Source organism: Theobroma cacao, chromosome 3 (assembly GCF_053813885.1).
Source record: "Theobroma cacao isolate CCN51 chromosome 3, ASM5381388v1, whole genome shotgun sequence".
NCBI classification, from domain to species: domain Eukaryota; kingdom Viridiplantae; phylum Streptophyta; class Magnoliopsida; order Malvales; family Malvaceae; genus Theobroma; species Theobroma cacao.
The window spans coordinates 39,404,259-39,418,988 of record NC_142641.1 but is presented as its reverse complement, the minus strand read 5'-3'; the positions used below and the strand labels follow the sequence as shown (position 1 = coordinate 39,418,988).

Below are 14,730 nucleotides of genomic sequence, written 5' to 3'. Positions count from 1 at the left end.
CTAATAGAATATTTAAAAATCATATTTATAAGAAAATCTAATAAATAGTTAAATTCGCAATATACATAAATAATACTAATCTGTCAATCATGTTTTAAGAAATTTTTAATAATTAAAATTAAATTTGAATTAGTATTGATTTATTTGTTTTCATTTGAATCACCTGTGTAGTAATTTTGTTATCCACAACTTAAATCACTTAACCACATTTGTCATTCTAGATCATTGACAAGTCTCAATAAATATCTCATAATTCTACTTGATATAGAAAATAATTTTCAAATTTAACGAAAAAGCCCTATTTTCAGTTCCCAGACCGCATTTCCTTCTTTTTCTTTCTATCGAAAAACAAAAACATCTTTTTCTTTTGTTATATGAGAGTCAAATTCACAACTCAACACGTAACTATAAATGCATGCACTAGACTTCACATTACAGGACCAATAGGCTAATGAAACCTTAACGAAGAGTATATGAACCTAGTCCTTAAAGATTTGTTTCCAAGAAGTTTCAGAATTAATGTAAATGTGACATTTTTCCTTGGGTTTTATCACAAGTCGTAACACAAGTCATAGAAAGAAAATCAAACAAATAAGGAGCGAAGGAAATTAAGGATCTTCAACATTCTTGACTAAGTAAACCTGAAACTGATGATAGTCTTGGCCGTTATTATCTCTCAATTTTAATTTTTTTATTATATATATATATATAATTTGAGATATATTAATTCATAATGTTTTATGATTATTTTTTAATTACTTTTTATGTAAAATCCTAAATTCGCTGCTGATCACTACACTAAAATTAAATTGTTTAATAATTTTTAAAATTTGTTAAGAAAAATATAACACAAACACTATTTATTATATTACTATTTTTTAATTATTATTTTTTATATTTTGAAGCTAATTTATTAGTTATTGTCCTTTCTGTACTATAAGATTATAGTATGTAAGATTCAACTTTCATTACTCTTAATCTTATTTCATATAGTTTTCAAGCCAATAATACATGAAAGATTAAAAATTTACAAAATGTTTGGCAAATTTTTTTATATTTGGAAAAGGGGAGATTGGAAAAAAAAAATTGAATAAAGAAATATACACATTTACCATTAACTTAAATACATGGACTTTGCTTTTCATTAGTAACATATTTTCTTTTCAAAAGCAGCGTCACTGCTAATTAAATACATGATGTGCCTTACATTTTGCAAACATAAATACTTTTCAAAAATAAAAATAATTTTGATAACATATATAATCAAAATAATAACCTAATAAATTTATAAAATTTTCATGTTGCATCTAAATATTTGATTTAATAGTATGTACATGTATTTTCTTGTTTAAATAATATTTAAATTTGAATTCTGTATTCAAAATTAATAAAAATTATTATACTATATGATATGATAATAAATTCTTAACTTATTCTATTTACATAGAGCATATATATACATATAGACGTTTGCTTGATGCACTCCTCAGCCTTTATTTCCTATTTTAAGACTTGAAAATTAATCATACTTGGTACGAACCCAAAAAAAAAGAGAAGAGTCTTTATGTAGCTTTTCCCCGGTAGATACGCTTCCCACAAAGAGGACAGTAATTTCAACTTTATCCAGCTAGATAGTGACCTTACGACCTTAACGTAAAGTGCACTGTTATGCGCATGATTGACCGATTAGCAGCCCACCGTCCGAGCAAGTCATTGGAAGTTTCTTTTGGTTAACTTGCATCAAAAGTGAATCTCCCAAAAAGTATTCTTAAATATCATCCCAAACCTGGTTTCTTCTATTATAAAAGCCCCACACCTTCACGTCCAACCCAAGGCGCTCTCAACGCCATTATAGCTAGTACAACTTTTTGTTAAGGTGAGTTTAAAGTGCTTTCTTTTTGAGAGGAATAGTCACAATAAGTAGATTGTGAGACAGATTATTATAGCATTTGAATTACATATGGATATTGAGATTTGAGCTAATTAATAGTTCGTTGAATATAGCAGAGGCGAAGATAGATGAACCATAGGCGCGTTTCTTCTATCTTGTTTGAAAACTTCCCATCTGGGTGTTTCCTGTTTTAAGGTATTTTTGAGGTATTTTTGCATGTACAGGTGGGCATGAATATTTCTACCCCTTCGCTTTTTTCTTGTGTTTTATGGTTGAACCGTGTTACCATTTAGGACCCAGGGGACTAATTGTTTTTTCGTGACTGAATTGTTTGACCTATTTGACCTCTTTGTAACAGGGGATTAGCAGCTGAACGGATTTTCTTTACCCTCTCTGTTTTTTTCTGGCAACCCCCTTGCCAGCTCTTTCATTGAAATGTTCATGCCCTTAAAAAAAAAATAAAAAAATAAAAAAAAATATATATATATATATTTGGTCGTTTGACGCATGGACAGGGAGCATATGTGACCATGAGAGTAGCATTTTATAGAAACAAGTTGAACTATTTGATTTGTTTTTTTGGTATTTTAAAAGCATTTTGTATGCGTGTTGTGGCCAGGGTATACGTACTTGCCATTAGAATCCGGATTTTATCTTTTTTTTTTGAAAGTTGGATTTTATCTTATACTACCATTATGTATTGCACTAGTTATCCTGACGATGATGATGATGATGATATTTTTGTTTGTATTTTTCTCGAGCTCATTTTTATCTTTCTGACATGCAAGAGATTTTGCATGGAATATCTTTTTGCATGACTAGTTACTTTTCTGTGTATTTATTGTCTGCTCTCAAGCTGTTTCGTTACTGTTCAATAACGTCTTATCAGGATATTTGAGTTGGGTTTTTTTTTCGAAAATATCCCTCATAATAAAGTATTTTTGAAAATAATTTTTTTTATTTTTAGTCAAGATAAATTAATTTTAGACAAAACTATTCTTAATGAATTCGATCCATATGTTTAGGTCTGTATTTCAAACCGATTCATATCCTTTGAGTTTTCTTCACCAAACTATTCATCTTTGGAGTATTACTTGTTAGAAAGAAAAATTTTTAAGCATTTTGAGCATTTTGGAGTGATTTTTAATACACGAAAAAAAACTTTTGAACGGTGATTTTTTATACATGAAAAAAATTTTTTTGAGCATTATTCACCAAATAGGCATATTCGTTGATTATATTATTAAATGGAATATGATGTGTTGTTTGAAGTAGTTGATTTTATTAAATGAAATTTAATAGTTTTGGTAGTTTTTAAGCATTACGTAATTAGTTTTTGCGTATTATGTGACTAGTTTTTAAGTATTATGTGACTAATTTTTAGATATTGCGTAACTAATTAATATGATATTGTGTGACTGGTTGATAAGTATTGCGTGACTAGTTAATAAGGCGTTGCGTGACTGGTTTGTAAGCATTGTGTGACTTAGGCATTGTCTAAAAATCAATCACGTAATACCTACAACCTAGTCATGCAATATCTAAAAACCAGAAACACAATGATTAAGTCATATAATACATAAAAATTAGTCTTATAATACTTAAAAATTAGTAACATAATATCTAAAAACCAATAATACAAATACGTAATAATTAATTGATTTGCTTACTCGCAGTCAGATTTAAGTTACAAAAGTTATATAGTATTTTAATTTAGAAATATGTCTAATCAATTTTAACTACTCAATTTTGAAGTTATATGAATATAAACTAATAAATTTAAGAATTTAAAACACATATTTTGATGTCATCTCTATTTTTTGAGATAATAAGAAAGAGTTAGATAGTGAAATAAACAGTATTTGATAATAAAGAGAAATCGAAATTTGATTTTAAAATTTTTACTTGAATAGCGAGATAGAAAAAATCGAAATTATTTTCATTTATTTAAAATTATTTAAAAAACATTGTTATCAAATCATATTAAAAATTAATAAAAAATAATTAAAATTATAATAAATAATATTTTTAAATTAAACTTACAAACAAAATATTCTGTCACGATTTCCTTTTTAAGTTTCGTAATGTTGCTTGCTTTTGTCACAGTGTCTTGTTCGGCGTCAAATCTTGTCTTCACTCACTGACAATGTTCGACGGGTTGGCTAATCAATATCTCGGCTCTTTAGTGCATGCCCCTAGGCAGCTAGTTTCTGATAAACTAGAAGTACTTGAAAGTACTACAGTTCCGATATATAACATTTTTAGGGTTTAGAACTTCATGCACGTGCTGGAATTCTACTGAATAAGATTTTGAAGATTCGAAACTTGCTAGCAAGAAGAACATTTTTATTGTGCTGAGAAAATGGACATGGCTTCTCCGGTTGATGTAGTTCTAGGATCCATTGCTTTTGCAGTCTTTTGGGTATTGGCGGTTTTCCCTGCAGTACCTTATATGCCAATAGGGAGAACAGCGGGCTCCCTACTTGGGGGCTTGCTTATGGTTTTATTCGGAGTCATGACTCCAGATCAAGCTTATGATGCAATTGATCTCCCAATAATTGGTCTTCTGTTTGGAACGATGGTTGTTAGTATCTACCTTGAAAGGGCAGACATGTTCAAATACTTGGAAAAGTTGCTTTCATGGAAGAGTATGGGACCGAAGGATTTGATTTGTCGAATTTGCCTGATTTCTGCCATTTCAAGTTCTCTTTTCACCAATGATACAACTTGTGTGATTTTGACTGAATTTGTGCTGAAAATTGCAAGGCAACATAATCTTCCCCCTTATCCCTTCCTGCTTGCTCTTGCCACAGCTTCAAATATCGGGTCTGCGGCAACTCCAATTGGAAACCCCCAAAACCTGGTCATAGCATTTCAAAGTAAAATTTCGTTTGGGGATTTTCTTATTGGAATTCTGCCCGCCATGCTTGCGGGTTTAATTGTGAACGCTTTACTTCTTCTATGCATGTATTGGAGGTTGTTATCTATTCCGATAGATGAAGAAGATGCCATTGGAAAAGTAGTAGCAGATGAAAATAGAATTTTTCCTTGTGATTCACCAGCCACGATGTTACATTCTTCATCATTAAACTCTCAAGAATGGAACTCCATATTGGAAACAATGAGCCCACAAATATCTCCCAAAACAAATACAAACACAGCTTATGTTGACACTCTTAAAAACCGAGAGAGTTTTGCTGAGAGTGAAATGATCCAGATGTTATCCAAGAGCGCAGTTGAGTCTAATGCAGTAATGATAACCGTGACAAGTGTTGGTTCTTCCGAGAGAAGTGAGGCAATTCCACTTCTATCAGAGCAACATAGAGTGAGGGCACCAGTCTTCGTAGAATCTTCGAAACCAGTAGGGAAGGAAAACTTGGCCACAAGGTGGAAAAGGATAATGTGGAAACCATGCGTGTACCTTGTTACCTTAGGAATGTTGATTTCGTTTCTTATGGATTTTAACATGTCCTGGACTGCAATCACCGCTGCAATTGCTCTTATAGTTCTTGATTTTAATGATGCTCAGCCTTGCCTAGAAAAGGTAATCTGCAAACCAGAATGTTCTTGCTATTGCATCTTTTGCTTCTTGTAATCTCTTTGACGTGGGTACTTACTCAAAGTTCTGCTACACTTCTTTTCTTTTACCAGGTGTCGTATCCGCTTCTAGTTTTCTTCTGCGGAATGTTTGCTACAGTGGCTGGCTTTAACAGGACTGGGATCCCAAGCACTCTTTGGGACTTGGTGGAGCCCTATGCAAAGATCAATGATGTTTTCGGGATAGCAGTTCTTGCCATTGTCATACTTGTACTCTCAAATTTGGCTTCGAACGTACCAACTGGTATATGTTGATCTTTACACTCTACATTTTTTTTTTAAAGTTAATGATATATTTCAAACGGAGGAAATCAAAAGTTCACCTCTGGATGAATTAGAGTCTGATTCAGGTCTGTTACTCTGAATTTTGAGAATAACAATCCTCAACCATCTCAGTACCCTATACCCAAAAAACTATATATACAATTCACTAGTAATCGCTTGCCTCCCTATTTCCTGCCAATTGCCCTCCCAAACAAAAGAGAAACCAAAGACAGCCTTGTAACTTTCCAGCAAACAAAATAGAGCTATTCCAACTACCAGTAAACACATCTGGTAAAAAAGTTCATTTCTAACATATGTACAATCAAAAAGAACAAAAACCAAAACCTCCACGGCAACATGACCCATAACCGACCAGAGGTAACTCATCCCAGCACTAGAAAGCCTCGTCCTTGATCATTCTGGAAAGCAGTCTCATCAATCACATAGAAACCATCAATTCACACAATAATAAGCCATACCAGTGGTTAATCCAGCACATTGATGAGGTCCTGAGCACGTTGAACTTCAGCTTTAGTGAGTTTATCAGCCAACAGATTGTTCTCTCTAAAAACGTGCTTAACCTCCGAACTTATTACATTCATCCCCACCACTGGTTTGATCCAACCCTCCACGTCTCTATGTCTCCTTCATTCCTACACCAAAAGAAGAATTCCGGTATGCGTCAAGGACCACCCTAGAGGCGGAGGGAGGGGGGGCTAGCTGGGCCCCGCTCTCCCAAAGTTTCAAAAGTTCATAATTTTTTCCTTGTTTTGTTTTAAATATTTATAATTTTATTTTTGGTTTTTTAAAAATTATATAATGTTACCTCTTTAAATATTAAATTTTTTATTTTTGTTTCTTCTAATTTGAAATCATGACTCCACTATTGGACTATTCCATACCTGATTCGCTATTTAACCTTGGCCCAAACCGCAACCCTAAGCTTGCTGGAGCTCCCAAACCTGATTCGCATCCCATACAGCCCCTCTAAACACAATTCCATTGCGTTGTAACCACACAGATCAAGAGATTGCATAAAATGCCATTCTCCAAACTTGTTCATCTCTTCCTCTAACGACTACCTCATTTTACAATTTAAAAAACTCTCTTGGCCTATTCGGGACCACCTCAAACTCTCCTGCTTACACACTCTACATTTGTCAGCAAGAAATGTTGCAGCTGTACAACACTGGCAGGTTTAGCCAGTCATTAAAATTAACATATATGCTCATGGTTTTCTTTTTATTTCTCAAACAGTTCTTTTGCTTGGATGCCCGGTGGCATTATCAGCATCAGCTATTTCTGCAACCCATGAGAAGAAGGTGTGGCTGATTTTAGCTTGGGTCAGCACTGTAGCTGGTAACCTGTCACTTCTCGGATCAGCTGCTAACTTGATCGTGTGTGAGCAAGCTCGCCACGCTCCAGTTGGCTACAATTTAACTTTCTGGAAACACCTTAAATTTGGAGTCCCTTCCACTCTTATAGTTACAGCCATTGGTTTGGCATTGTTGAAGAATGAGATTTGACTTGAAGAATCATATTTAGTTATTCTTAATAATTTTTAATTTATTAGTTAATATCAGCTTATTTTCTCTTTACAGTTATTGTCATATTGAGTAATGGGTTTGTATTGTGAAGTAGTGGTTATGTAAGATATAAATATTACATTGTAAATGTATTTACAAGTGTTATAGTTAAATGAAAAGATTGTAAAAAAACTTTGAGTTCAATTACATTTTCTCTCTCACTATATCTTTCTTTAGTCCTTCAGTTTTATTTTTCATCATTTTAGCAAATAATAGTCTACAAATATAACAAAAACTTTTAGATTTCCAACAGGCATTCATGATGTGCTCATAGAACATAGCCTACGTATAGTCATAACGACAAAGTTTGATTGGAATTAGTATATCATTTTGTACGTTTATTACCATGCTATCGTAATGTAAACCAGCCATTGTTTGACTTCAAAAAATTTCACAATAAAATTCTTGGTCCCTTGTTAGACATTGAATATGGATTTAATGCACGCTCACCTGCAACTTTGCAACTGGCATGGGTATTGATCCCTAAAGTCAGTGTGGAGCATTTACGTTTTCCACTTCATTGGTGCGTTCCTTCCACCAAGTTTTGTCATCTTTCACTTTGATATATTAATGGCTGTTTGAGAACATCTCTACTTACTCTCTGTTGCTGTTGACGGGGGATGGGTCTGTCTTATTGTGATTTGGTTCTCCCTTTTTCTTGTTTCGGTACATTACTCGTGTTAATTTATGCCGGCTATTTGAATGTTGCCTTGGCTGGGCTGCTTTGAACAATGAAATCTTTTGATTGGTTGAGAAAAAAAAACACGCTCTAAACTTTTGACTAAGCCAAAGGAAAGTTATCCAAAGAAAAGTTATCCAAAGAAAGCAGTAACAATGGTGGAGCATGCTTAAGAATAGGTGGATCGAAGTGACAAACAAGTTGAAGGATACCACACGTTCATTATCTTTCTTGTAGGAGAACTAAATTAAGGGATATAATTAAAGCTCTTTGATATTTCTACATGCCAAAGTCATACCATGGCATATTCTTTGTCACTGATGGTAGTCACAAACAGTTCTTTTTCTTTACTTTTCGTACAATTGCAAGTTCTTACTGTTTAAAATCAAAGTCATTTTGGTGCCTTAAAGTCTTGAATTGAATTTCATACTTTTTTTATGCACCGACCATTGAATTTCATTTGCTAAAGAATATAAACAAGTTACCCGATAACTAAAAACTAATAATTATAGTAGCTTCTATAAATGGATTGTGAGCTGGAGATCAAAGTAAGGGATAGACACATATTGGTGGATCCTTAATAGATACACATTATACATACATACATACATACAATTATTAGAGTATATTTCATCACATATTTTGGGATTGGCTCTTACAATGATATTAGAGTGTAACCCGCGCGATATGCACGGCAAGATAAGTAATTTTTTAAGTAAATTGAAACTAATATTGGCAGGTCTTGTGTTTAATGGACATGTAAATAGTATCATTTGATAATAATTATATACAAAGCATTTTACTCCAATAGTGTATTTAAGTGAGACATGTTCACTTACAAAAAATTGAACACATGAATGCAAGGCTAGGCAACTATTAAATTTTATGAAATTAATGTTAACATTGGAAAATATATCAGAAATAAACTATTGCATTAATGACAACAGAAATAAAACAGTACTAAACAGAAGTAAAATTTGAATGGTGCATTTTATGCAATGGCTGCCGTCAACAAAAATATGAACAATCAATCCCTAGCAAAAATAGAAATATTCAGATGTATATAATGAATTAAACAAAGAAAATGACAAAAGCTAACCAAAAAAATACAAATCCAACACAAAAAAGAAGAACCCAAGGAGAAGAAAGAACCAACACTAGAGAGCGGAAGACAAAACAACATGCAAAGTAAAAAGACGAGGAAGCAGAACAATTAAGTGAGAGAAGAAAAATTTGGAAGAATAAAAGGAGAAAATACCCAAAAAAGTTGACAAACACTCAAAAACCCCAAAGCACTCCCAACATTTTTATTTCAAACCCAAACTCAATATCTAAAACAATCAAAACAATTTGAGTAGTACCAACCATGTCCGAAAACTCCAAAAAGACCAACACAAATTGAATAATACCAATTTTATTCCCAACAGGTGTCAACACGGGACCTCCCTCGAGATAATTTTTCTATATGTTATGGATGTATAGATTGATTAAATTAATTATGTACGTACTTCTTTTTTATTTTTTAAAAATAAATTTGAAATCTCATGAATTTTGATAACTCTAAAGTCAGAATCATTCAATTAATAAATGTTTCTTTCACTTTATATATATATATAATATAACTAGAGAAAATATTTGAACTTGAGACACCTTAAGCAAAATGTACATGTGATTTAAATATATATTTAATATATAAATAAAAGTTAGGTCTTGACACAAAATATACATTTAAATATTATAAACATATCTTTCTGTATTTAACTTCAGTAAGATAGATTACGTGATACTACATGATAGCTGTATCACTGAAACATCTTTTTTTATAGGCCAAAGTAAAAGGACTATTAGTATAAAGGAATAATTCAACAATAATTGATCACTTCTATTTTATTACTATAATTAATTAATGTCGTCTAAAAACTAAACTCCACAAGTATAATTTATTCCGATCTATAAAATCATTCCTGGACCTCAAAAATAAAAATAAACTCAATTCTTGGCTTTTTCTATTAATCATAGCATGCCATCCACATCAAACACCTTAGAAAAATAATTGAGTAATTCCGCTGTTGTTGAATATGGCCGCTCTTTAGACTTTAGCCCAACATCTTAGAATTTGAAAATGTTAAAAAGTTGTCCTGTCAGGCTGTCTCTGTTCGTCACTGTTTGTTAACTTGTACTGGCTTGACTAATCTAATAACGTGATAAAAGGGTTCGACGCTAAATGACTCCCCTGGTCTCAAGGGCGGAGGGTAACGTAACAAGTTTTTTTTTTTAAATGGATCTCGTATATAAGGTAATTTTGATAATAATTTTTTTTTATAATTTTAATTATTTTTAATCAAAAAAATTAAAATTTAGATAAAATTATCCTTAATGAAACTGACATATTTATTTAGCTTCTCTTCTCAACTTAAAATCTATTAATGGGTCAAGTATATTTAAGTCTGCGCCTCAAACTAACTCATATTCTTTGAGCTTTCCTTATCTGACTATTTATCTCTAGAGTATTCCTTATCAAAAAGCAAACGTTTAAGCATTTTGAACATTTTGGAGTAGTTTTTAATACACGAAGAAAACCTTTGAACGTTTTGAATATTTTTAAGTATTTTGAGTGATTTTTGATATATGAAAAAAAAACTTTGGAACATTTTGAGCATTCTTTGCCAAGTAGACATATTCGTTAATTATGTTGTTAAATGAAATATGGTGTATCGTCTGAAGTTGTTGATCTTGTTAAATGGAATTAAATAGTTTTTGTGGTTTTTGGGCATTACGTGACTAGTTTTAGGTATTGCGTAACTAGTTTTTAAGTATTGTGTGACTGGTTGATATGACATTGCGTGACTAGTTGATAGGCATTGCATGACTTATCAGTAAGACATTACGTGACTTGTTAGTAAGACATCGTGTGACTTAGGCATTGTTCAAAAATCAGTCATGCAATATCTAAAAATAAGTTACGCAATACCTAAAACCAATCACGTAATGCCTAAAAACTAGTTACACAATAATTAAATTACGCAATACCTAAAAACCAATCTCGCAATACTTAAAAACCATTACAATCAATTTCAACTCTTCAACTTTGAGGTTCTATGAATAAACTAATAAACTTAAGAATCTAAAACACATACTTTTTTTTTTTGCTAAGCCATGAAATTGTGCATTTTATAAAAGATAGGTTACAAAACTCCATAACCCTCCAAAGCAAGATAAAATATATTCCTATCGGGAGGGCCTTGCTCACTCCCTTATATAAAAACAAAATATACCCAATTTACAAAATATTTCTTAAACAATTTTAACTCAAAATCTCATAAAAAAAATCAAAATCCCTAGCAAACAGTTTTAACAATCATCTCAATCCCAAACACTACAAAATCGTGAACCACTATAAAACCCATTAAATATGCTTTAGCTGTTCCTTCTCCCTGAGCAAAATCGATGTTCATCACCCTTGAGAACCCTAAGATCCACCATCCAAAAAAATAAAACAAAATAAGAAAGAGCTTGATATCATATCTACGCTTTGGATAACAAGATAAATAGTATTTGATTAGATAGAGAAATCGAGATTTTATTTTGAAATTTTTGTCTAGATGGTAGGATAGAGAAAACTGAAACTATTTTAATTTGTTAGAAATTGTTTAAAGGGTATTATTATCAAGTCATGTAAAAAATTGACTAAAAATAGTTAAAATTATAAAAAGTGATATTTTTGAAGTGGGCTTATGAGAAATGTTATTTCTCACAATTTCCTCTAATGTAACAATGGGGGGCCACGAATTTTTAAAAAATTTTATTATATACATTAATGATTTTTACAAAATTTTTAAAATTTTTTAGTGATCCCTTTCAAAATTTATGAAATTATTTATTGGCTATACATTTTTAATAATTTTTTCAAAATAATTTTTTGTTTTAATATTAATATAAATAAATAATAATAAAATAACTTTATAATAACTTTATTCGAATTTTCTCACACCTCTTTCTCCTTCTTTCTTGTCTTTTTTTTGTTTTTTTATTTTTACTTTAATCTTTTCTCTGTACCTCACCACTACAATGCATTTCATTGCTCAAAATAAATTTATGAGCTTCTGAGCTTGGACAAAAAATTACAAAAACCAGTCACCATCATTGTGTAAAATTAAAAGGAAATAAAGTTTTTTATTTTTATTTTTTTTATTTATATATTTAACCATTGTGTAAAATCTGTTGAAATATTGGCAGATAGTCAATTATCCTTGTAATTATTCTTGTGGTTTTTTCCCATTCTAAAGAGAACTTAGCTGTACATTAGGTGTTGACAGACTCATTATGAGAAAAGCTTGATTATAGGAATAGAGAAGAACTTGATTGTAGGAACAATAGCTTGATTATAGGATCTATACCTTTGACTCATGTCTATATATGGACTGTACAGATTCATTGAGTAATAACACCACAAATATTCTTCTCATACTCTGATTTTTCAACTTGGTATAAGAGCTTGCTCACACCACCATGAGCAAATCCTCTCCTATTATTGTTCAATTCGAAAGTTCATCTTTCAACGTAGGAATTGTACTCAATGAGACAAATTGTGATGTGTGGTCTTAAATCACAAAAATGCATATTGCTGAGAAGGAGAAACTCTTCTTTATTCGTGGATACCCGAAACTACCTATCGAAAAGGATGATGGATATGAAAAGTGGTATCGAAAATGTTGATGTCTATGTCTCTATAAATTATGAAGCGATATATTCGCTTACCCACTACTGGTGATATTTGGAAAGCCATTTTCAAAGCTTTTCATGATGGAGCAGATGAGTTACAAGTTTTCGCTTTAAATTATAAAGCTTTTTTTGTCAAACAAAATGGTAGAGCACTATCTGTGTATTATGGAAAAGTAACCGAAATCTTTAGTCAGTTGGATCATTGTGATAAGGTGATTATGGAGAGTGAGAAATATGTTTAATCTTACCGAAAATCAGTTCAGCAACAAAGGGTGCATATTTTTCTTGTAGGATTAGATGGTGAATTTGAACAAATTCGTGGTGAAATTTTGAGAAAGGAACCTATTCCTGAATTAGAAGAATGTTATGCATTGGTCCGCCATGAATCTGTTCGACGCACAACGATGAATGGAGACTTTGAAAAATTTGAAGCTTCAGCCATGGTGGCTCGAATCGACCTCCTTAAAACTAGCAAAATCAAACAAAGCCTAGCTATCATAAGGCCACTAATGGTGCCAACAAATCCACCTACAAATGTACCCATTGTGATCAAACTGGTCATACTAAAAGTAGATGCTTTGAAATCGTGGGGTATCCTGAATGGTGGGATCATAGCCGTGATTGACGAAAAAGGAATTCCAAAAAGATCTCTATTGCTGCAATGGTTGAAACAAAGGCAGAGAATGAGGTTGATGAAAAAGCCTCGGCATTGGCAACACTCACAAGTAATGGTGGTAAGGTCTTAAATATGTTTACACTGTTGGAGTAAGATCTTGTGGATTAACGTGATTGTGTAAAGCATGGATTTCAAAAATTTCTTTAACAAAAAAAGCAAGCAATCCAATTATACAAGCGGAAACACACATTATTATTATTGTAAGTAATATAATCACATAAAAAAATAAAATAAGAATATATTAAGTAAGAAAACCATACCTTTATTTTGAGATTCTTATTTTTTGATAACATCACACCAATGAATGATTTCTCAACCAAATAAGTTTACCACTTATTCTTCAAGAATACTTTCAACTTGACCCTTGAGTGGACAAGGTGTGGAATGCAAAGCTATAAGATGACAACTAAGTTTATTCTCTTTTTTTAAAAAAAGCTTGGAGGAGGAGAAGAGAAGAGATGGTTGAAACTTTTTAAGGAAAAGTACGTTCTATTATTTTCTTCCAATCTCTTTTCTTTTTATTAAAACTCATGCTTCAAAGGTTTAATCAAAATGAAACACCTTTTAATCAATATTGACCATCCATTCAAAGTTATGGAAGCATCAAACATGCTCCATAATTATCAAAATAAAAATTAAAAAATAAACAATTTAATTCTTTAATTATCATTTAGAATTCTTGATAAAATAAATATCCTTATTGAATAATAACTCTTATTTTATTATTATCCATCTTTATTTAAAAAAAAATTAATAATAAATAAAAGAGTAATAGTCAAACATAGAGTCTCTTTTTTATCAACATGGATGTCTAGATTCATTTTGTAAAAATTCTCCTAAAATTATCTTAATTTAAGACAACTCTTGTCTATAATTAAGACAAAAAATATTTTATCTTGTCTAAATTGAGACAAATATGTTTTTTTGACTAAATTAAGACAAAATTTTTTTCTTGTCTTAAATTAAGGCAAACATATTTTTTTGTCTAAATTAAGACCAAACATGTTTTATTGTCTAAATTAAGATAAACATGTCAAAGCTGTCAATTTTGTATATAATTTAATCAAACAAATTAAAACATACATTCCAACTTAAACAAGTTGAATTCTACGAAGTTAAGTGGGGAATCTATTTGAACATAGATATTCCAAGCTCCAATAAACTTAGAATTATTCTTAATCTCATTAAAAATAATTCAAGCTTATTAATCATGAAATCACTCCACTATAGAGTCATGATTACACTATTGGATTAACTATTATTACAAGAAATAATTCAATATTTGATATTAATTATTAGTTATCCAATTGCAAGC

General features: G+C 31.2%; 1 protein-coding gene across 10 annotated transcripts; it reads left to right on the top strand.

Moving 5' to 3' along the window:
• The first annotated feature begins 1,747 nt into the window (after window positions 1–1,747).
• LOC18605604 (silicon efflux transporter LSI2-like) lies at window positions 1,748–7,482 on the top strand. 10 transcript variants are annotated; one of them, XM_018117452.2, is made up of 5 exons: window positions 1,748–1,876; window positions 2,008–2,086; window positions 3,998–5,435; window positions 5,543–5,732; window positions 7,010–7,482. In XM_018117452.2, exons 3-5 carry the CDS (start codon window positions 4,254–4,256, stop codon window positions 7,276–7,278), a joined length of 1,641 nt encoding a protein of 546 aa, XP_017972941.2. In that variant the 5' UTR covers window positions 1,748–1,876; window positions 2,008–2,086; window positions 3,998–4,253; the 3' UTR covers window positions 7,279–7,482. The 10 variants fall into 10 exon arrangements, with proteins under 10 accessions (XP_017972941.2, XP_088661219.1, XP_017972942.2 ...); XM_088805093.1 differs by having other exon boundaries at window positions 2,008–2,097; XM_018117453.2 differs by having other exon boundaries at window positions 2,008–2,115.
• Window positions 7,483–14,730: the final 7,248 nt, after the last annotated feature.